The sequence below is a fragment of the Ammospiza nelsoni genome, chromosome 9, assembly GCF_027579445.1.
Source record: "Ammospiza nelsoni isolate bAmmNel1 chromosome 9, bAmmNel1.pri, whole genome shotgun sequence".
Lineage (NCBI taxonomy): Eukaryota > Metazoa > Chordata > Aves > Passeriformes > Passerellidae > Ammospiza > Ammospiza nelsoni.
In genome coordinates this window covers 6183741-6206492 of record NC_080641.1, presented here as the reverse complement: position 1 = coordinate 6206492, position 22752 = coordinate 6183741, and the positions used below count along the sequence as shown (strand labels likewise).

At 45.1% G+C, this 22752-nt stretch overlaps 1 protein-coding gene across 2 annotated transcripts in view; it reads left to right on the top strand.

Moving 5' to 3' along the window:
- MTA1 (metastasis associated 1) overlaps window positions 1–20799 on the top strand; it is a 74115-nt gene extending 53316 nt beyond the window's left edge. The window contains exons 16-21 of one of the 2 annotated variants that reach the window (XM_059478139.1): window positions 667–819; window positions 1641–1676; window positions 7400–7411; window positions 12191–12222; window positions 15052–15203; window positions 19173–20799. In XM_059478139.1, coding sequence (XP_059334122.1) covers window positions 667–819; window positions 1641–1676; window positions 7400–7411; window positions 12191–12222; window positions 15052–15203; window positions 19173–19311 — 524 coding nt within the window. In that variant the 3' untranslated portion in view covers window positions 19312–20799. The remainder of the gene's footprint in view (window positions 1–666; window positions 820–1640; window positions 1677–7399; window positions 7412–12190; window positions 12223–15051; window positions 15204–19172) is intronic. The other variant, XM_059478140.1, reaches the window with a different exon arrangement.
- The last annotated feature ends 1953 nt before the right edge of the window (window positions 20800–22752 follow it).

The following is a 22752-nucleotide window of genomic DNA, read 5'->3' as shown; positions in this document are numbered from 1 at the left end:
GAAAAGAGTGATGGCAATGGAGGGAGGACTGGCAAGGAGGTGTTTTGTGGTGTTAGTGGGATTGAATTTATATCTTATTCTGCTGTTGGGCCTGTGAGGGAGGACTCAGTTGAAGTTCCCATTTGCTGTTTTTTGTAACTTTCTCAAAGTCTTTTCTCAACTCAAAGTTGAAGAGTGTGGGCTTGATGTCTGCCTTGGCCCAAAGCTTGAATTCAGATGTTGTGTTCTTTCTAGTGGGTCTTTGAATCTTCACTTTTTTTTGCTGTTGGAGAAATTGTATTTTTTATAAATTTTTCTGGCAGACTGTCAGAGTTGTAATTTCCCCAGAGTTTAGGGATGTGTTGCATGACCAACATGGCCAAAGTTGGGTTGTAGTATCCAGCACCCCAAAAATCACCCCAAATCATTGGAGAACAGTGTTACAGAAATAGATACAAAGTGCTTTTGCTATCAAGTCTTATTTTAGGGTAATAGTATGATAATGACTTTCATGTCTTTAGTAGTGGTGAATTCCTAAATATATGGAAATGCTTTATATCAGTAGAAATCTCCAAACTATTAAGAAGAGGTGTACTTGGTAACCTGGGAAGTTTGCAGGTTGTTTTCAGACTTATAATTCCAGTATCTTTGCTAATAAAAAAATTCTACTTTACTGTTTTCCACCAGAGTCTCATCCATGTCCTCCAAAACCAGATCCTGCAAAGAGCTTGTCCAGTTCTCTCAACAATCTGACTCCTGCTAAGTTTACACCTGTCATTAATAATGGGTCCCCAACTATCCTGGGAAAAAGAAGCTATGAACAACACAATGGAATGGATGGTAAATATTTTTCAACAAAATTTATGTTGTGTCTGTAGGCTTTTTCTTCTGTCCTTTCGGTATACAAGGAGATTATCAAAACTCATAGTCCTTTATATAAGTTCTGAATTTCTGAATCTTGAGGGAGGTTATTTTTAACTTTTGTAAAAGCCACCTGTCCTATTTCTCCTTTTGGGTGAGGCACATGGTGTGTAGTGCCTAGGAGGTGCATGCACACAAAGTCACTGTGCTAGTGGAACTCTGCCTGCCTTGGCCAGCCTTGCAAATGGGATAGCAAAGAAGAATCTTCCCTTCAGTTTTTAAATTAGTAGTGTGAAAAACACCCTGATAGCCTTTTTGAGTGAGGTTTCCCTTGTTGGCCCTGTTACTGGCAACCTCTGTGCTTGGGCTTCAGCTCCTCAAGAAGAGGAGGCAAGGGAAAGGTGTTTGAAGTGGGAGATAGAAGCAGGATGTTCCCGGCGTGGACTCCAGGTCTCTGTTCTGAAGAACTGCTCTTGCTTGAGAGTGTCAGGGAGGAGAAAGTGCAGCCTCTGTCAGATGAGAGAAAAGGGTCTGTTGAAATGGTCATAACAGGAGTAAGAACACAGAAGGTAGCTCTCCTTAACAGGGGAAAGGAACAGTTGGTGTAGTGGTGACTCCAGCAGGGAGGGAGCGAGTCTTTCTCAATTTTACCTTTAATTTTAACTTTATAAGTAGCTTACATGATTGCAAACATTTGATGATATCTGATTGTGTTTTAACATTAAGAACTTTTAAAACTGCTGCTGTTCAGGTTGCTGATGTGATGTTTTTCTCTTTTCTGTTCACTTGTGCTCTATCAGGCAACATGAAGAAGCGCCTGTTGATGCCTAGCAGGGGTAAGACCTTGAAGCTGCGCTCAGCTTATGCTAGGAGAGTGATTTTTAGTTTCATCTGCTGGCTTGTCTGTGCTTTGTGGCTAATGAGTCTGTGTGCACCTTCTGTGTTGATGTCTAAGTGTTCCTTGGGTAACCACTTCCACCCATGGTTTTGCTGCTCACCTTTCAGGCTTTTCACATGCAGGCAACAAGTTGTGCAACTGTACTGAAGACCTGAAGTCCTGTTGAGAATTGGTTCCCAATTCCTCAAGTTGACAGAACAGTCTTCCAGCAGTTCTGTGAAACTGCAGAAAGCTGTGATGGTTGGTTTGAAAATAGGGCTTGTTTCACTTTTTGACTTCTAAGAAAGCAAAGTTTCACATGTCTTGAACTGCTTTGAATTCGCTTGGACCAAAAGAAGTAGAAGACAGTATTTACATCAAGTCCCAAGTTCAGCCCTCTGTATTTTCCTGTGAGAGTGGACAGTCTCACTGGTTAGAGACTGTCTGCACGTTCTCTGCAGGCAGTAGAAAATGATTTTCAAAATTTCCATTGATTAAAAATTAATCTGTTCTGAGTACTGAAGAGATGTCAGAATCTTTCATTTGTGATCATGCAGGAATATATGATATACATTCCCGTGACGTATATATGATGTCACTTCTCCAAATGTAGCAGAACAGACCAATTTTGAATATTTAGGAGACAGACAACCACAAAATGTCACTGTGAACAGGCAGACACAAAAGCTTACATGTTGCCATGAACTGGCCAGCACTGCATGCCCTGATGATAATCCTTGTGTTTTGTGGCTGAGACAGTGGATGGCTGTTACCCATATTTACATGCATGCAAATATGAGTGTATGTGGAGAATGCAGCAGTGATGACAGGGTTTGTGCTACTGTCTTGCTCTCCTTGGGAATTTATTCCTTGATACCCTGTTGCTGAGTTTTTATGTGCCTTGTAACTTGTCTTTTGGGAAGAGTAACAAATCCCTGCTGCATTGGTCAGTTTGGCTTCCTCAGAGGCTTTGTCCAGTAATGAGGGATGTAGGTGCAGAGTAACTCACAGAATTTCCAGAGCACCTGGTGAATACCTGCTTATGGGCTGCTGCTGCTCCCTGCTGAATGTCCTCCTCAGCAGATGACACACCTGGGAAGCTCAGAGATGTTGTGGCCCAGAGGAAGGAGGTAGAACAGATCCTTCCCTCTGGAAGGCTCTCTCTGCAGAGAGCACTGGACCTGATAACCCAACATGATTTTCTGGAAATGGAGGATCCCTGTTTTAGTGCTCCATTCACTTAGAACTGTTGCTGGAGCCATCTGCAAAGATGATTTTTGGGGAAGTACCTGTTCCTCAGAGTTTGTGTTTCTCTGAAGCAGGCGTGTGTAGCTGTGCAGGGCCTGGATCTTCCTGAGCACCTGCTGCTCTTCCTGTTGGGTCTGTTCTCAGCCAGCCACTGAAATACTTGCTGGAATACTTGTTCCTGTAACTGCAAGGTAGCAGAATCCAGTTCACTCCCAGAATCTGTTTAGTGAGTGTTAACTGGATATTCTTGTGAGCAGTTCAGCTTGAACCTGTTGGCTGAGATTTATTTGTGAATGGAAAATGTTTGCCACGCTGCAGTTTTGCATCTGTAATCTTTCCTGAGCCTGGGTTGCTGGAAGCTTTGCCAGGACTGAGAGGGAAGGGTTCTACCTGCAAGGAAACAACATTTAAAGAACTTGGATCAGGATCTGCTGGGCACAGAGAAGCAGATGGTGGAAGTTTGGTGATCTCTTTCTGTCCTGGTGCCAGTTTGTGTGTTGGTTCCCAGCTGTCTTGTGTGTGAACTGGTAAACCTTGCTGGTTGTGGGTGTGGATACAACTGGTTTCTTGTGCCATGGAAGGACTGGGGTTGTGGCACTGAGGCTTCTCCTTGGTTTTGGATGGAGTCATCCAGGTTTAGTAGTCTGGGGGGCTGCTGGCAGGAAGGGCACCAGTTGGAACTGCCCTGAAGAAGAGGCGAATGGCAATGAGAGTGATGAAGCCTTGTGGCCACAATTTAGGAGCCAGTGAGTGAGTATAAAAGGATTGAAATAAACCCATCTATTCAGAATAATTGATTTTTGGGTTATAGTTGACCTATAATAGTAGAAAAATATTGAGAATAAGCCTGACTTGTTATAATCGGTCAGATTCTGCGTTTACCTAGATATTATGGGAAATTGAGGGTGTTATTTTCATGTTTCTCATCTCCTCTTGACATACTGACTAGTTTAGGTCACTTTAGGGGCGTGTACTGCAAAAAAAAAAAAAAAAAAAGATGGTGTTAAGATGTCTGCACAGAGAGGCTGAAATTCTTTCTGTGCAACTTTAGGTGCAGCAAGACACTTCGTCCACCTGTGTTTAAATAGTTTCCAAAGAAATGTTAACCTAGTGCCAAATTGTATCTGTTATCCAGGGCTTTTTCTGCTTCCTGCTAATGTGCTGCATTGGTGGCACCTGGAAGACATCTCAGGGTTTGGACAGGTCACTGTGCCAAAGTCTGTGACAGGGGACAGTGCCATCTTTTATGGTGGGCTTTAGCTGAAGTCTCTGTGCTGGTGATAAAAGGCTCATGGTGCTGGGTCATCACCTCCAAACACAGGGAGAAGCCTGAACACTTATGAAATTATGGCATGATGGTTTTGTAAGGCTTTCCTCAAGGCCAGGGTGTAAAGCAGAGGTTTATTTGCAGGAAAGAGCCAGGTAGCAGCTTGTGTCTATATAGTGTAAAGCATTAAGGTACATTTTTATACACTACAATTGCTGAACTTCAAGGAGTCAGTTCACATTTTTCCTTTGGAATTCTGTCTATTTGTTTTTTTTTTCTCTTGCTACTGTAGTTCCAGCTAAGTAATTGTAACTTTAGTTTTTCTGACTCATCTCTGCTTAGCCCTTGAAACCCACACTTCTTCAAGCTCTGAATATGATTTATCTGGCCAGGCATTTTGAATTTTGACCAGTGCCTGAATTCCAAGAACAGGAAAATAGTCTTAATGTCATGTTTTCACTGCTTCCACTTTATTTTACAAGAAGATTGTAGTTCTTTCATCTATTTTGTTTTCCTCCTCTTTAAATCATGTTGGAGGCATCATTAGGGATAGAGTACACTTCCCAGCTCTCCTTCAGCATTAACTTAGCATGGACAAATTGCTACAGAATCCTATTTTTGGAACATGAAAAGTACATGGAGTCTCATAAGCTGTCAAATAGAGTAAGATGTTAAAAAATCAGTAGTTTATTGCTTTTTCAGTAGTGTTCTGGAGCTCAAATGACAGTGTTTGCCATGAAACTTCCTCTGGGGAGAGAGAGAGAGGATGTTTTGTGTGCAGGAACATGTTTACTTGATTGTGTGGGATCTGTGTGGTACTTGGCTATGCAAATTCCTGCTGGGGGAAGGGAGACAGCATTGTTGGATTTTTATTTTTCTCCCCTCTCTTTGACACCATGCTGGCTTTCATCTAATCAAAATTGTTTTTCAGGGTCATCACATGCACTCCTAAAATTGGCAGAAAGAGGGAGAACATGAATGAGTAGCTGCAATAAAGGGAAGGCTTTTCCCAGCAACAAACTTGCATTGATGACATGGTGGTGGATCGAATGCTGAAAACTGGAGAGGGCTTATAGCAGAGCCATGAAAACAGGGAAGGGACTGGAAAACACTCAGTATAATGGAAACTGCTTCTATCAAAGTGGAAGTTGTAGATGCTTGTCTCTGCTGACAGGAACAGCAGAAGTCTAATAATAGGGGGCTTTCAGTCTAGCTGGGAGTGGAATAACAAGCTGCAGTAGCCAGAAGGTACAGTTGGGGACTTTGGCTGGAAAAAAGCTGCAGATTTTTGAGTGAGGTTAATTAACTGTTGAAATACCTTGCTTCTGCTGCTGGGGATTTCTAAACCCAAATGGAATGTCAGTCTAATTTAACATGTTCTGGTTCGTTGTTTCTCACATCCTTTTTGGGAAAAGTGAATGAACCAAAAGTGGAAGCATTCAGCAGCCTGGCATGGCCTTAGCTCAGTTATCAAGAGATGAGGATGGCAGTGGAAGGACTGTTCTTGAACAAAAGCAGCTGTCAAGGTGGAAAGATAGGGAAGTTGTCTAACATCAGCTATGTAGGGGACCAAAACTATCTCAATATTTGATACACACACACACATATATATATATATGTTTTTTTCTGACTTAGACTTGCAGAAAATGTGGACTTGCCTGTATGCATAAGTTGCATTAAAATTCTGCCTTTATCACCAGTGACCCCAGCTGTCCTTCTAAAAACTGAGGGATAACCAGCCAGTGGAAATGTGCCCATCCAGGAATTACTGTAAATGGCAAATCCTTTAATAAATGGTGGGGTGCTGGGGAAAAGGCCTGGCTTCACCTGTTGGAATCCAGACCCCAGTAATGCTGACCAGTGACAAGAGGGCAAATGTTCAGTGCCAGCTGCAGCACAGCTGGGAAGAATGTCAAGTTGCTTGAACTGCTTTTTGGAGACCCCAATAGCCATGTGCCTGTGCAACCTCCTCCCTTTAAGATTTGCCTAAAGTAATGATTATTTTTGAGGATTTCATATGGGATTTTTTATTCAGATGCTAAGTGAAACAATTTTCACTTGCCTTCAGTTTAGCCTTGATATTCTGATTAGGTTCTTTTGGTGTTGTGAAGAAAGATCTGAAAATAAAATCAGCAGATGGGCATCATGCTCTGTGGATCAGCTAGTGAAAACTATTTTGTTTGGTAGTGATGGCATGGAGTAAGATGCAAATGTTGATTGAGAGGAGAGTGCATATCCCCAGGCAGTGGTAGAGAGCAGGTGTAATTAATGTGAGAGGAAATTAATTTATAACAGAGCAAGGGCAGATTTGCAAGTGCCCTGGATAGTACAAAGCCTGAATTTTTGAGTGGAATGTGTGACACATATAATTTATATATATATATATATATATATATATATCTAATACATGCACACACACATGTATGTATATTGTATATGATGCAAAATACTCCTAATGCTAAGAACAGTGAATAATTCAGTGCTTTCTAGTTTAGATAGCTTGGATCAGCAAATCCTAAAGCAGAGGGGTACATAGTTTTGTCTCCTCTTTTTTTAACCACTTGGTGTCTGCCTTAGGCAGGCAGAATCCACCACGATGCTGTTTTTGGGATGTGAGTGGACAGTATTGATTGAGTCAAGCCTGAGTCAGAGAGCAGCTCTCCCTTCTCAGTATGCTTATCCAAGGAGAGCTGCTGGCTCTCTGCAGTTGGATGCCACTGTTCAGAAAGTGTTAGACGGTTCTTGAGGTGCTTGTAGCAGGAGGTGCAGCCTTGCATGAGCAGACACATCATCTGGGAGGGGCTGTGGTTGCAGCAAGTGACTGTGACCTGCTGGACCAAGCATTTTAGGAAGCGCTGTCAGAATCCAGGGATGTTGATGTGCAGGGCTCAATGGAAGGAGCTGGGTACAGACCAGTACTTACCCATCCAAAATTAAAGCTGCTCTTTGCAAAATCTCTCATTTGGAGTTGCTGTGTGTTTGATGTTGTCTTGGTTTTATCTGTCCAACAGAGAACTGTGATCACTTCTGTGTTTCATTACAGCCAAACCAGTCTGTGTATCTCTATTGGTTGCATGGGGCTGAGCTACTGTATTCTGAGCTACTTGAATCTTTCCCTTTTTTAACCTTAAATCTTTTCTTTCCTTTTCCTTTGCCAATCTTGGTAGGAACTTACTTAGGTAAGTAAATTGCAATTTTAACATTGTTTTCATGTACAATAGAATTTAAAGAAAATGTTAAGTCTAGGTGGTGTTTGGCACAATTTATGCTCTGTTCTGCTTGTGGCACTTACATTTCTGAAAGTTTGTAGCCTCTGGTTGTTGGTGGACACTCACAGTGGTAAAATACTCCTGGTAGTTATAAGAGAGGCAGGGGTGCTGAAGTGTTCTTGCAAGCTGGCAAAAATGTGTGTGTGTGTATGTCAACACACTGAAACTGCCTTGAGTGAACCAGTAACTTGGAATTGAAATCCTTGTTCATCAAGCCTTATTCATGCATGAATTTTTATATTTTTCTCTAGCTTACTCACAAATGTGGTACTGTTGATGTTTTTGTTAGTGCTGGGAAGGATGGAGTCCCAGGAGGAGGATTACTTTGGAAAAGGAAAATGCACATGAAGAGTTATATGAATTTTAGAAAGCAATAGTGAAGTCACTGGTTGTGAAATTCTCTGCATTTGTTGTGATTGAAGATGTGCTTCTGAGTCTTAGTGCATATTACATGTTCTGCATGATACTTCTTGTGGGTAAACAAAGTAGAAACCAGATGCCATCTGTGACTAATTGCTTGATGAAACAATTTTTGTGTGTGGTGGATGTGCAGAAGATTGGAGTCAGTAACTGAGTGAACACAAGTTTGTAACTCTGCCCTGTGTCCAGGCTGGAAGCTGGGCTGTCTTCCTCCTTGGTACAAGGTCAGTTGTGTGCAGACTTGTGTCAGACTGAAATGGGCTGTGAATCCCCAGCAGCAGGTGTATGTTCAGGTGTGGAAAAGCACTGGCTGGTTTCTGACCAAGCAGAAAGTTCTCCACGCTTTAGCAGCTTCTTGAAGCTTGCTGTGGTAACTTCATGGGAATCTCCCTGTGCTCCAGCCTGCACTGGCTCACTGCTGAGGGTTTTGGCTCTCCTGCTTCTCCACATGGCAGCTGTGTGTTGTGTGGTGCTGGCACAACAGGCAGAATGTGAGCAGTGGGGGTAACTTTGGGATTGTGCCATCGAGGTGCTGAGTCTCAGAGGATGGGACTGGAGCAGCAAAGAACATGTCTAGAGTCAGGCATCCAGTGGGACCAGATGTGCTGGTTTGCTTTCCATTGGGAAATGAGATTCTCCTTTGCTCTCTTGTGGTTTTGAGTGCCAGCTGTCCCCTACTCCCACAGCGTGCTCTTGGGGCAGTGCTGTAGTTGCTGCTGGAGGTTTAGGCATTCTCTCGTTCAAATTATTTTTTTAACAAATCCTAAACCATGAGATGCAAATGACATGAGATTGTTGGAACAGGTTGTTTGACTGAGAGGTGGTTTCCCTGTCCTCAAAAGACAGCACAGAGCTGCCAAGGAGCAGCAGTAACAGACTTGTGTTGCTGTTTGACTGCAGTCCTTCCCCACCTGTATTTCTTTGGGACAAAGTCTGTTCACCTGCAGCTTTGGTACTTCAGGAATGAAGGGATCATTGGGGCATAGTAATCTGCTGGACTGCTTTTCATCCCAAATCTCTGACTGTGCTTAGCTTGAGGAGCAGTTCTGAGGTCCTTGGCACTGAGCTGTGGGGAGCAGCCCTGCCCTGAGGGTGCCAGTTAATCTCTGCAGTGATCAGTTGTTTCATTGCCATGTCAGTGAGGTGTACAATTGGCTGTGGCAAAGGACATTTATGATTCTCTGCAGCTATAGCTTCAATTGACTTTGTTATTTCAGTGTATAGAGGAGACTGGCAGGAAGAATTGGATGGCAAGAGATTTTCTACAGCTTCGGGTTCTTTTCAATGCTACCCCTAACATTTAGTTTGGAGTTCTGAGAGTATATTTCAATTTCTTTGGCTGCAAAAGAGTGGAAGACCTGCTTAGATTTGTCACTGTATACCTTTACACTTTGTGGTTTTAGAAGTATGGTGAATCCTGAAAACACTTCCTTTTGTTGTTTGTGTGTTTTTCTGACATTTGGAGGAGGTCAGTGTTGATGCTGATGTGGAGCTGTGCAAATTCAAGCAGTTGGACCTTAGATCTCATCAGAAGGAATAATCACATTTTCTACCCTGTGTCTTCTCTAGACCTTCCTCCATAAAGTATACTCAGATTATTTTTTTTTCCTGGAGAGGAGCTGCCAGAACTGTTATATTTTGCTCCTGATTTAAATTCTTATGCTATCTTATTTTTAACCTGCTTGTGGATGCATGGAGAGACATCTCTCAAATCTTCCTCTGTGAAAGTGGAGCAGGCACGTGCGGCAGGTGTGGGTCTGGCATGGTGAGTTCTCTGCCTGTGCCACCACTCACCCACAGACACAGGTTTGGTTTCGTTTTTAGAAGTGCCTGTCTCCCAGGCTTCCTCTCTCACACAGAAGCCACCAAAAGCTTTTGGGTGAAAATCCATTGTTTCCAGAGCAGATGCATCCTGTTGAATTGCCAGCAGTTCCACAATGGGTTACAGATGTGCTGTCTCTGTGCCTCTCTTTGGTGGTGATTGTGCATGGAGGTTGCTCATTAATAGCAGTGCCTTGGCTGCATATGCTCTTACTGTGATATTATTTTTAATTGCAAACTGAATAAGGTCATTTTAGTGCCTGTTTTCATTCTTTCAGACTCCAGTTATTGAAGTGTGACTAAAGTGAAAATTCATGGATTAATTCACCAATATTAATATGCTAATTGATACCTTATTGCTGTGAAAGCAAGGGTATAAATTGCATTGAAGCTGTAGCTTTGTTTTGTGTCCTATTTTATTGCAGTAAAAAGTTGTCATGGGCAGCTTTATCCCAGAAATGGCAGTTTGGGAGGGAGCTGTGTTCCTGCTGTTAGCACTGCTTCTGTGCTGCTTGAGGGCTCTGGGGCTCAGAGCAAGCAGCAGCTCAGCCTTTGTTCAGTTTGCATCCCTCAGCTTCTCACCATGGAATATTCTGGTTTAATTCTGGTGCTTGGAAGTAGCACTGTTTACTGTCTGTTGTACACCCAGCAATAGTCAGTGCAGCAGCAGCCACATATGAGGACAGTCTTTTCTGGCATCAGGGGTGTTCTTACTACAAGAAAAGAACTGATCTGGAGTGTGGTTGAAAGAAAATATGTGGCTTCAAGCCAAGGACTAGCATCAGTTGATTTACATCTCAGGGTTTCTGTGAATGGAGAAAACATAATCTCTCAGTTATGGAAGGGGGAGGAAAGTAACAAGTGCTGGAGCTTAGCTCTGAGGCTGACAGATTCTGGCTGCATCCTGCTGGCTGTGCTGTTTCCCAGCATCCATGGAGCCCTTTGTCCATCCATCCATCCATCCCAAACAGCTGCTCACAGCTGTGTTTTGGATGCTGTGCTTGCTCCCATGTAAAAACAAATGATTATCTGGTGCCTACACTGCCTTTGTCAACACCCAAAGGTTGTTACTGGCCTTCTTACTGGTGCCTGGTACATCTGTCCTGCAGGCTTGCTGGAGATATTTTTGGCAGCTATTTCTCCATCTCTGTGGACAAAAATGCAGCAAGAGCTGAAACCATGTGTCTTCCCATTTGAAGCAGCCAACAGTTTAACATCTACACAGGATGGAAAATACACTTGATATAAACTGATGATTCTAGTGTGGTATATTGTGATGTACTCAATGCTCAGGAAATGTCCCCTGCTTCACCCTCTTTGCTCCTGACACTACTGTGCCCTGTGTTTTCTGTCACACTTGATGCAAGAACAGTTTTACCAATGAGAACTTCCAGGAACCTGTTGGAATACAGACCATGAGCTGTGAAAGTTCATTCTTGCTGGTTTCTTTAAAAAGTTTTTAATCCCAGCTAACTCTCTATCAATGGGAAGATTCAAAGATCATCTGAATGTGAAAGGAGGATTCATACTGAGACCTTTTGCAGACAGCAATAGCATTTGCTGATGCCTGTCCTGTAGGACCTGTTGGATTTGCTGCACCGACATTTTGGTTCTCAGCCAGAAGGGGCTGAGGAAGGTGGTTTGGTGCACAGATGGTAATGAAGTGGTGTTTTCTGGGAATGTGCATCTTGTAAAACCAAACAGTGCTAGCAAACAGCTTTACTGGGTCTCCCAGTCCATTGTGTGCCGGCTGTGCTGCCTGACAGCAGCAGGCCTTTCCCTGAGATCCCTGCAGGCTCCTGTGTGCGCTCAGTGCAGCTGGGGGCAGTGTGAGGGGTGCCTGAGAGCACAGCAAAGGCCCTGGTGCTGTGTGTGCCTGGGAGAGGGCTCTGGGAGAGCTCAGTGGCTGTGCTCTGTGCCTCAGGAGGTGTTTGCTCGTAGCAGGTTCAGCAGATCCACTCTGTTTGCTACCAGCCTGTAGCTGACGTCAGAGCTGAGCAGTTCCCAGGGGACCCAAGGAGGATAAGGAAGATTCTGCTTGTTGCTGCCTTGACAGTGAATAATGCCTTCCACTTTCTCCTCCTTGACGTCAATGAATTGCTCAGAGCGAAGGAGAATGTCAGATTTTTCCCCAGATGCACAGCAAGGCTGGGGTCTGAAAGGGAGGTGTGCTTCTAGTGCTAGTGGGAAGCAGGGTTTGAGTACATGGAGAAGGGACTGGGTGAGTGGAACGTGTTTGTGACTTGGGGCCTCTGCTCTTCAAACCACGTTGCCAAGGGAGCTTTTCTCAGTCACCTTCCTAGGAGGGCAGAGTCAGTTCAGTAGGCAGCTCTAGCTGAGCAAAACAACACAGTTGTAATCATAGCTGCGTGTGTTTTGATTTTGTACTTTTTTCTGTCTTGGAAAAGCAATGGTCTTACCAGCTCTATTCTCTTTCCTGTTTGTTAGGTCTGCCTAACCACGGACAAACCAGACAAATGGTAAGAGAATGTTCATTTAACCAAAACAGGGAAAAGAAGAATTATTAACCCACAGTACATAGAACACCCCATTAAACCGTAGTGCTTCACTTCCACCTTTGCTGTTTGCAGCTGGTCATAATTCCCAATTCACTGAAAAAGGAAAAAATACTGTTTTGGGGCATCTAAATCATCTTAGTTGTTAAATACAATTTAAAACTCAAATCTATCTACCTTTATATCTATAAATGAGATCCTGTTTTGAACAGAGCATTTTGTTTCTGCTCATGCAGAAACTGAGTGGCTGCTTCCAGCAAAGTTCTGGGATGTGTTTCTAGGTGGAATGTGTTTCCCTGAAGGAGAAAAGTTTAAATGATGGAAGGGTTTGTTTGGAAAACAGTTTCTTTTTACATTTTTTTAGCAAGTTGGTGTGCAAGTTACCTGCTGAGAATGCTTGTATTTTACATTCTTTTTTTTTTTTTTTTTTTGAGTAAAAAATATTTTTAGCCTTTCATCTGTTGTGCTGAGTTTAATCAAAGGACAGAAGCAAATAGCCAGTCTGATTGATGTGTCTCTGGCAGAATGCTTTCTCACTAAATTGTGAAGGGGCCAGTGCAAAGGCTGTGCGTCCCTTCCCACCTTGCACGTGGCTTATGGGAAACAACTTCAAGCATACGTTTTTCCCCCCCAAAATGATCTCCTCATGTTGATCAAGTGGAGCTTGCCTCGTTAGCTGCAGTGCCACAAGGCATCAGTGTCAGCAGGGTCCCTGTGACACAGGTCAGCAGCAGCAGGTGTGGCTGATGGTCACTGCACAGTGATCACAGGCTTTATTCAACCTGACAGCGTTTGGGGAAGTGAGCACTGGCCTGAGGGGAGGCCAGAACGTGGGTGTGCCAGGCTGCTTGGGGTGACAGAGCATTCCTTTGGTTTGTTCCTCCATCTGAAGTGGTAAATTGTACTCCTCCATCAATTCAGCTTCATTCCGTGTCACTGAGAAGACTGGCTACTTGTTTGTGTCTGCTGAATAAACCAACTCAGAGCAGAGGGAGAAATCTCTGATGACTTCATACTTTTTAGGTGTTTTAGTGTGAAACTCCCAGCACTGCCTCGATTCCATGTTGCCCAGTCAAGTGTGAATGAAAAATTAAAGGTCCTCATTTAGGATGTATCATTCAAAATAGATTTCACCGTGTAGGCAGAGAAAGGGCAGCCTGGAAGCACAGGAGTGCCCTTTCTAGGTATTTCCAGTAACTTTTTCTGGAGTTGTTCTCCTGTGTTTCTTGCATATGTGGAGAAAATATGCTTTGCAACCTTAATGAATGGATTTTCTTGGAGAAACCTGGAGGGGCTAAAAATAAAGCCATCAGAAAAGCTTTTATTTGAAACCTTTTGCTTATTAACAAATGTCAAATCTAAAAGCAATTGTTGAAGTGTTTCAGTGGTCTGCAGTGGTGCTGAAGCTGTCTTGTATAATATGGAGCTGGGCAACTAAGAAATTAAATTCTTACTGCACTTGTGTGCAACAGTTTTTAAAGAGCTTAGGGTTTTAAAAGGTGGGGGGGTTGTTTGTTTACCTCTAAAGCCCTGATGCTCTACAGGAAGCAGATCTTGCTGTAGAGCAGTTGATTAAGGCTGGTCAAAAAATAACTTATTATCATTTTCTGTTTTCTGCTCAGATAAAAAATGGGATATACTCAGGGATTTGTTGAGTTTCCCCCCTTGGTTTTTAGACTGAATTCCTCCCTTTCTAAGTCAGGATGTTAAAATTCAGTTCGTTATTGCAATGACCTGATTTGAAGTCCCCATATCCACACCATTCCTTTTGAGCTGGGTCTCCCAGGGCAGACATCCCTCACACACACACTCAGTTTCCCACTCCATGGGCAGAAGGGGAAGCCTTGGTGCATCTGGGGAGATGGCCTGTGAAATACCACAATTGAGTTTATGCCAGGGTGTTTTCTGACCAGCTTTAATTCATGCATATCAAATATTCTGGGCCTTCATTTTGCATCTTTCCCAGCTGCTCAGTGTTACTGATTTCAGTGGGATTTCTCAATGTGCTGATCAGCAGGAAGAGGGGCAGCAGCACTGGACTTCAGTGATCAAGGACAGCTGCATTTGAGAAGCTTAACACTTTGCTCCCTTTCATCTGCACCTCTCTTAATAACAGCTCATGTTTTTCCAGCTGAGTGTAAGGGGCTTACTGTGAGTCTGGAAAATGATGCCTGTGTTGATTTGCAAAGCAAATGTGTTGTTATGGGAAGTCTGTGGTGTTCAATACTAACAGGGTTTTATCATGAAAGCTGCTAAGCTTTGTGGTACTACATTTGTTTTCAACAAGGTATTTAATTCTATACTATCCTCATTAAATATTGACCTCCCTAGAACAAAAAGGACGTGGGTAAGTTTGGTACTCCAGAATAACTGTAAATTCTGATTCTTGTATTTGATTTGCCCTGTAGCTAATTTCCTTCCATGAAATCAATAGAGTTGCTCTAGATTTATGGTAGTAGCTGAAATCTGAGTCTGATGCTCAATCTTTTGAACTTGATGTCATCTTTCAGACACAAGGCACAAATTATTGGTAATGCCTCCCATTTATTATTTGTCCTGTCGCTGAAGTATTGCTGTCCTATTGCATATCGAAGGCGCCTGACTTGTTCTGCTTGTGAACAATTGCTTATGTGTGAATTCTGTGTTCAGTCCTGGGCCAGAGGGGGAGGTATTTACCTTAAACTCTCAGCAAGCCATACAAAAATTTGAATTCTCTTTTCCTTTGTGTGCTTAGCACCTGTTGCTGCAGGTTTGTTGCAGGCCCTAACTGTGCTATTTTATGTATCACGTTAGGGACCAAGCCGAAACTTGCTGCTCAATGGGAAATCATACCCAACAAAAGTCCGATTAATTCGTGGTGGATCCATGCCTCCGGTGAAAAGGAGGAGGATGAACTGGATTGATGCACCAGATGATGTTTTTTACATGGCCACTGAAGAAACCAGGTAGGAAATGTGGTGTTTCAGAGGATTTAAGGGGATGTCTGTTGTTTTGTGGGTGCTGCAGCTGGTGTTGTGGTTAGAGGGAGGGAAATGATCATGCACTTACGTTCCAGAGAAAGCAGATTCTTGTTCTTCTTGCAGAGCAGTTGCTGTAGAGATGGATGCCAAGGGGAGGAAGGCTGAGGTGGGAATTCACCTGGTTCAGACCCATCAGTGCCCTCACAGGTCCCGTCTCAGTGGGACAGGATAGGGCTCTCCTGGCTCATGGGTGACAGTGAGCAGCAGAGCCTCCTACACACATGTCCTCTTGCATGCTGAACTCTGGCATTACCCCTCAAGACATCTCCACGTGTGTGGGGGTCCTGGAACCTGCCAGTGACAGAGGGTTTCTACAGGCTGAGCTGACTCATTTGTCAGTGATTTGCATTTGCCACCAGTAGCAGTGAGATTTAGTCCCACAGTGTCAATCTTCCTCCTTTGGTGGTACTGCTTCTGCTAGTCCTAATTCTTCTTGTTGGTCTGCCCACAGGATAAAAATAGTAGAAGAAACTTTCCTTGTGTGAGTTTCACTTCAAACTGTTTACAAACTGCTGACAGAGTGGTAGAAGCTGTGTGACCCAATCCCTCAGGCAAAGTTCCCAGTACTGGTATTCCTAGGATGGGAGTGTTGCTCCTGAGTGTGATGAGAAGTTAGAGAAAAATTGGCTTGTGTGGTTTCCTCCCAAGAACTTGATGCCTCCCTTCTGGGTAACCTTGAGGAAGGTCAGAGCAAAGCTGCAGCCCTGCTTTCCAGCCCTCCCTGGCAGCAGACGTGGTGTCTGGCTTCTGTCTTGGTCCGAAGCCTGGAGTTATCAACACTTGCACTATCAGTGAGTGCCCCAGGAGCAGAGCAGCACTTACCTTCCCCTCCACTTGCAGAGATGGACCTGGCAATTACTGGATGTCTGAGCCCTTCAAGTGACCAAGGAGGTTGGGAGTTTTAGTGCTTTGTCTCTTCTGGTACTACTAAATTTGGCACTGCTCTTGAGTCTTCATTTGTTCAGCACAAAGGTCACAGTTGAGAGTCCTGGTATCTCCAAACTTCTCCTTAACCTACAAAGCATTTCAAGAGTCACGGAACTATTCTGTGGGCCTAGTATCAAAGATGGGCTTTGTAGAATAGGTAGTACCAGTAACATTGAAGTTACTAACCACTGATCTATTGGATGATCAGTTTTCAGTCCAGGAAACACCTTGTTGGAACTCAGAAGACACGTGAAATTAATTTCCTGGTCAGACTTGTTCCTATGGACACCTTTAATGCAACTGTGCATTTCACACCAGCTTATATCTTTGCCATGTCTTTCCCTTTTCCTTTCTGTGCCTGCAAGATGCTGTGAAAGAAAGAAGTTATATATGGAATTCCATGTAGAATTGAAAATAAAGTGAGAGAAGGATTTCATTTTCAGGGGAAGCAGTTTTCTGATTACTGCTGTTGCTCTGATAGGGAGGTACTGGGATCCTGTTGCAGCTGTCAGATTCATGTGCCATTGGGGACACAAGGTGTGCACTCCTTAGATGCTCAAGGCTTGTTTCATAATCCTGCATCTAGGGAGCTCTTTTTGACATCTGCACCATCCAAGGCACATTAAATACTCCAGGTACATGGTGGCAGTCTGTCAGTACAAGGTCCTGCCCTTTGACCTGGACAGAACTGTGACAATATTCACCCAGTCTGGTGTTGGTTGTGACAATAATTTACTGTAGACACAGAATCCTCTGCTCAAACAGAACCACTGACAGAGGCAGGAAGGATCAGTCCCACAGCAACCAGCACAACTCTAATGAAAATCGTGGTGATAGACATCAGCTCAGTAAGATCTTATCACTTCCATTTAAAAATAGAGAGAGAGAGAGAAAAGGAAAAAAAAAAACCACCCAGGCTTCTTTGTCTGACAGCCATGCTGCTTAGCTGAGTGATGAGTGGTGAAAGGAGATTTTTGGCAGGCTGTGAAGAGCAGGGAAGCCTGAGCGATGGAGCATTGTCAGTGGCACGGGTTTTCTGTCGGGCATTTCACCTCTAACTTTTCCCTGAACCATCTGCTGCATTCCAGTGTCAGGAATGTAAGACTTGTTTGTGAGCTCTGAAACAATTTGAGCTTTGTGTTGGCTCCCTAGCAATCAATCTAGCTGCAATATCTGCATCTCGTCCTCCAGCTGAGGGTCAGGCTGTGTTTTCAGTCACAGCAAGTAGGTTTCCCTGAAGTTTTACACGCTCCCCCTCTCCCCTTTCTGTGTAGCTCTGTTGAGAACGCAACAGAGGTGCTGGAAAACTCTGTGGCTCTGAAGGAGCAGTTTGAAAAGTTGGTCGAATGAAAGGAGTAAGTTTTGAATTGAAGGCTCCCAGTGAGGAGCTGGCATTTCTAACTCAGGCAAGCGGAGGCAGCGGTGACCTGATCAGAATCCAGAGTGCTGCAGGACGTGTTTCTGATGGCAGCCTGGCTGATGGAGCACACATGGATGCTGCAAGGAGCTCTGCTGGCTTAAAGGGGATCAACTGCAGTCAAACATCTTGGAAAAGTCATTAAATCAAGATTTTATTTTCTCTCTCCCCCACCACCACTTTGCCAGCTTGTTTTCACCTCTCCTCACCCTTTTAGTTTGAGAGGGTGCTGGAGAAATGAGGACACTGGGCAAACAAAAAATGTGTCTAAGTGCAGCAGCTTGTCCTGCTCAGTGGGCAAAAAAACCAAGTGAAGAGATGACCAAATCTGATAAGTGATTCAAAATCTTCAGCTGCAGTTGATGGTTTGTCAGTTCTGGTGGTGCTAAGGGTAAGTTTTTGAGGATAAGGGAGGTATTTTGACCACTTTCTTCAGCAGCCATCACATCTTAAAGGCAGAAATCATAGCACAGTGATAGGCATCAGCTCAGTGAGAAGCTCTCTCTTCCACTGACAAATAAACCAAACCAACCAGCCAAAACCACAACCAACAAAAGGGGGTTTTGGCCTCAGTAGTGTTCCCTAAATGAAGTTGGGGGATAGGTGGCCTAAATGTGGTCTGCAGAGCCCTTCCTCTCTTGTCTCTCGTGGTCAGGCAAAACCTTGTTCTGTCAGGAGCCTGTGAGGGAAGGCAGTGCTGCCTTATCAGACCCTTCTTGTTGCCCCAGTTCCTGAGCTGAAGACTCATAGTGGGTACTGGTGGGTATACATAGTATGTACATAGTGGGTACTCTTGTGACTATTTATTATTTTCCTTTCTAATCTCTGTGTGCCTTTGACCACCACAACATCCTCTGTATAGAAGAATGCCTCATTTTAATGACACAGTACATTTTTCATTGTTGCTGCATTTTGGGGTTTGGATGGGGTTTTTTAATGATACCAGGCTCAGAGAAAAAGGAAGTATTAAGAAAAACAAGCAATCATTCAGTATTTGTCTCTGTCTAATTTACTTTGGTAATTTTAAAGCTTCGGTGTGTCTTTCTGTCCAAAACAGCTTCCTGCATCTGACAGGATTTGTTGCCAGTGTTGTACATATAGGGAAATCCTTAACCAAATACAAGGTGTGAATATTGCCCATCTCTGGGCTGGGCACATGCAGTGTGGGAGAAGGGGAAACAAAACACCCTGTTGGTGTTCCTTTGGCTTTGTAAACTTCCCCAGAGCTACCTGCAGCACATCAAAATAAATTCAGAATAAATCAATGGTGTGGAAAGTGGCTGTCCTGACTATTTCAGTGCTTTGTTCCCAGCAAGGCACCCTGGTCCTACCAGGCTGGACCAGAATGCCTTCCCTAGGGGAGGGATTCTGGAGCAGAGGCTGCGGTTTCCTGTTCACTGGGGGGTTTATAAATCAGAGAATGTGAGTTTCCCAGGGCAGCCATTGCAGCAGGAGCCACTGTCAGCCAGCCCAGCAGGCGTGTGCGGGCCCCGTCTGCCCTGGAGGAGCGGAGCCTGTGTAATCCGTGCCTTTCTCCCTCCTGTCTGCAGGAAAATCCGCAAGCTGCTCTCCTCCTCGGAAGCCAAGCGAGCTGCCAGACGCCCCTACAAGCCGATTATCCTGCGGCCCGTGCAGGCGGTGCAGCTCCGCCAGCCCATGAACGATGAGCCCATCATCATTGAGGATTAACGCCGGCAATCTCCTGCAGTACCTACTCGAGTTTCCATGGCTACAGCATTGAGCTAACTGTTGAAGAGAGGGAACTTTTGAGGAACTGTTTTGCATCTTTTAAACCCTTAAAAGGAACTCAGCCCTGCTCTGAGCCTCTGACCACAGACTGCTCTCTCTCTCTGTCTCTCTCTCTCTTGCACTCTCTCCTATCTTTTTTTCTTATCTTTTCCTTTTTTTTCTTTTTTTTTTTTTAATTTTTAGTAGCCTCCTTTCCCTTTTGCTTCTACCCCTTTTGTAGAAGGGGGAGGGAAAGTAAGTTTAACTTATTAAGAGAATGTGGACTAGTACTTTTTAGCTTTATTTCCTCTTCTGATGTACGAAGAGCTAGAACCCTTCATTTTGTGACTGAGCTATCGTTGCAAAGCCATTTTATGAGGCTGTGTTGTAAGATTTCTCTTTTCTTTTCTCTTTTTTTTTTATTTTGTGGACGGTGCCATTTTTTTAATTTCATTTATATTATTTCTTTTGTAGATAAATTTCCAATCTTTGACTGATATTTGAAAATAGGAGCTGAAAGCCAGCCCCAGGTTCAGCCAGTTTTCTTTGGTCCTGTCCCTTCTGTTTTTTGGATCTTTTTGTACAGCCAGTTGTGCTCATGCACAAGACAGACCAACTCAGGCTGAGAAAGGAGTGAGCTAAGAACTGAAGAACCTTGCAGAACATTACACTAACGCTGTGTGCAGTGGAGCCAGGCTGCCAGAATTAGGTGTCCTTACTCTAGTTGCTCTCTGGGGAATGTGGCCCGTGGCGTTTCTCCCAGGAACCAGCATTTGCGTGCTGCCTTCTCTGTGACATCTGGGATCCTACGTGCTGCTAGCAGTAGGCCCAGCAAGTGTAATGAATTGCTTTGCTCTGGCTCCAAGAGTCAAGTACACCAATGCCCAGGGACATTTTGCTTAGAACTCTGAACCTGTTTGTGCATCAGTGCTTTTGGACACGTTTCCCAGGATGAGACCTGGTTTCTCTTTAATTGCGTTACTGTATTTTTCCCATTTTGAAGGGACTTTAAATTGCAGCTGGGTTTTCATTTGAACATATTGTGTCTGAATTTAAGTGGTTTTTTCCCCCCTTGACATTTCTTGTGTTTGAGGTTTCTTGCATCTCTTCAACTTCTTATGTATTTGCAAGTCTGTATCATTTCTTTTTCATATGTCTTGTCACGGCAGTGCATTTGCTGGATGCCCTGCTCGGTTTTGAAAGGATGTAAACTATCATTTGCAACTTGTGCTGATCTGTACATGTACCTGCCTCAAGCAGACACAGCATGTAATAACCCCAAGTCATTCCATATGTGTCAGCGGTGAGATGAGCCAAAGTTGTATTTGGGTTATCACAGTCCAACCGTGATTCTGTGCAACTCTGTTAACCCGCCGGGTTAGACGGAAAGGAATCCCCACAAAATGAAAACAATTCAGTTAACTTTACTTAATAAACCTGGAAAGTGAGCTTTTGTGAAACATCTGCTTTTTGTCTCTTCTGAAAAGCCGCCCTTGTTCAGGTTCCACATGCCTGGGGCTCACAGCCCTGCACCTTCCATCCCATCCCTGGGCTGTGTCCTGCTCTCCAGGGTCCCTGGGCCAGCACTACAGGGCAAGAGTCCGAGTCACTCATAGTTTGATTCCTCCCCTGTGCAGTTCAAACATTTCCTTGCGCTTCAGAGGCATCTCCCTCCTCCTCCTCCTCCTCAAACAGGCAGCAGATGTGGGGCTGGCCTCTGAATGAGCCCTTTGTCCACAGCAGCTCTGGTCCTGCTGCTCTGGGCCTGCCTCTGGCGTGTGGCAGAGGGACATCCCTGGGGGTCAGCAGCCCAGCCCGTGGGCAGTTCTGAGCTCTGCATTGCTCTGCCCTCCCACATGAGCAGCATGGGCTCCGTGTTTGCTCTCGTTTGCTGCTCAGGCGTGCTGAGATTCACCCCGTGGCTGTGAGCACCTGTGCACCCTGGCAGGTCTGAGTGTATCCTGTGCTACAGGTCAGGCTTTCCTGTCCTCAGCTTAAAAGTGAGACAGGACAGACATCCCTGAAGCATGTGCTACTCAGGAAAGGCACAAAAGCCCTCCGGCTGCGAGCAGCACCAGTGACCATTGGCAGTTTTACTTTGTCACCATCAATCCTTAGGATGAACCCTCTGTACTTGAGAAACACCGGCTGCAGGAGGGTTTTGTAACACTTCTGTCTCTGTGAGGGCAAGCGCTCTTGTGGATTCCTTCCGGTAGCAAAAGGAAATCTGAACACATCACGTTGGAAATCCCCGGGTCCGAGCTGACCCCCGCAGTGCCTGGGCTGGGGCAGCTCGGACAGCCCCGAGGGGCTGGAGCTGCTGCCGTGCTGAGGATCCCGGGGATGGAGCAGCTCGGACAGCCCGGGGGGATGGAGCTGCTGCCGTGCTGAGGATCCCGGGGATGGAGCAGCTCGGACAGCCCGGGGGGATGGAGCTGCTGCCGTGCTGAGGATCCCGGGGATGGAGCAGCTCGGACAGCCCGGGGGGATGGAGCTGCTGCTGTGCTGGGGATCCCGGGGCCGGGGCTGAGCTCTCCATGAGCCCGGCAGAGGCTCCGGCTGCACCGAGAGCACAAGAACCGCTTGGGGGTGCCAGCCCTGCGGTTTCCAGCAGCTTAAAAGCTTTCTTGGAGCCGCTCCAGAGATTGCTCTGGGAAGGAGTCCAGGCAAGGAGAGCGAGCACGTCCTGTGCTGCCCTAACTTTGAAGGACCCTTGCGTGTCCTTCGATAGAGATGCTGTTTTCTGGCGTTCGGTAGCAGGCTCCCCTGCCATGTGTTTGTTTCACTGGCTTACATTTGTACCAGCTTGGGAGGGAGGCTGGAAGATCCCTTTGGCCACCAAAGGAAAATGCTGCCTCTTGGGAAGTGCAGGGAGTGTTAGGTCCAGGCACTGACCGGTCCAAGCCTGAGGGGTCACTCCCTTGAGCTGCTGCTGTCACAGCCCCTCCTGTGCCAGCCTCTCCTCTGTATTCACATTCCTGTGCTGTTGCTGCAGGAATTGCCTTTGGTTATTCACCCTCCTGCTCTAGAGCCTTGTCAAAATAGAAATGTTCACACAGCTGGGGCAATGTCCCATTTTCCAGGTCCCTTCCTCTCCTTGCTTCCCACCTCCAAAGGAGCCCCTGAGATTGTAGGGGGAGGAGAGCCTGGAGCTGGGAAGTGCTTGCCCACCCGGACAGGCCAGGTCTGTTGGGATGTAATAAGTGTTGCCATGTTCATTTGGGTATTTTCCCTTAGCTGTGTGTCCCTGGCATCCCAATCCCTCCTTCCCCTCTCTGCCATGCAGACGTGGGAGCAGAGATGTCACAGGCTCAGCTGTGATCCCCGGGAGAGCACTGTGCTCACGTGGATGGAGCATGCTGGCCTCCAGACTCAGTGCCATGCCATGCCTGCAATTTTACA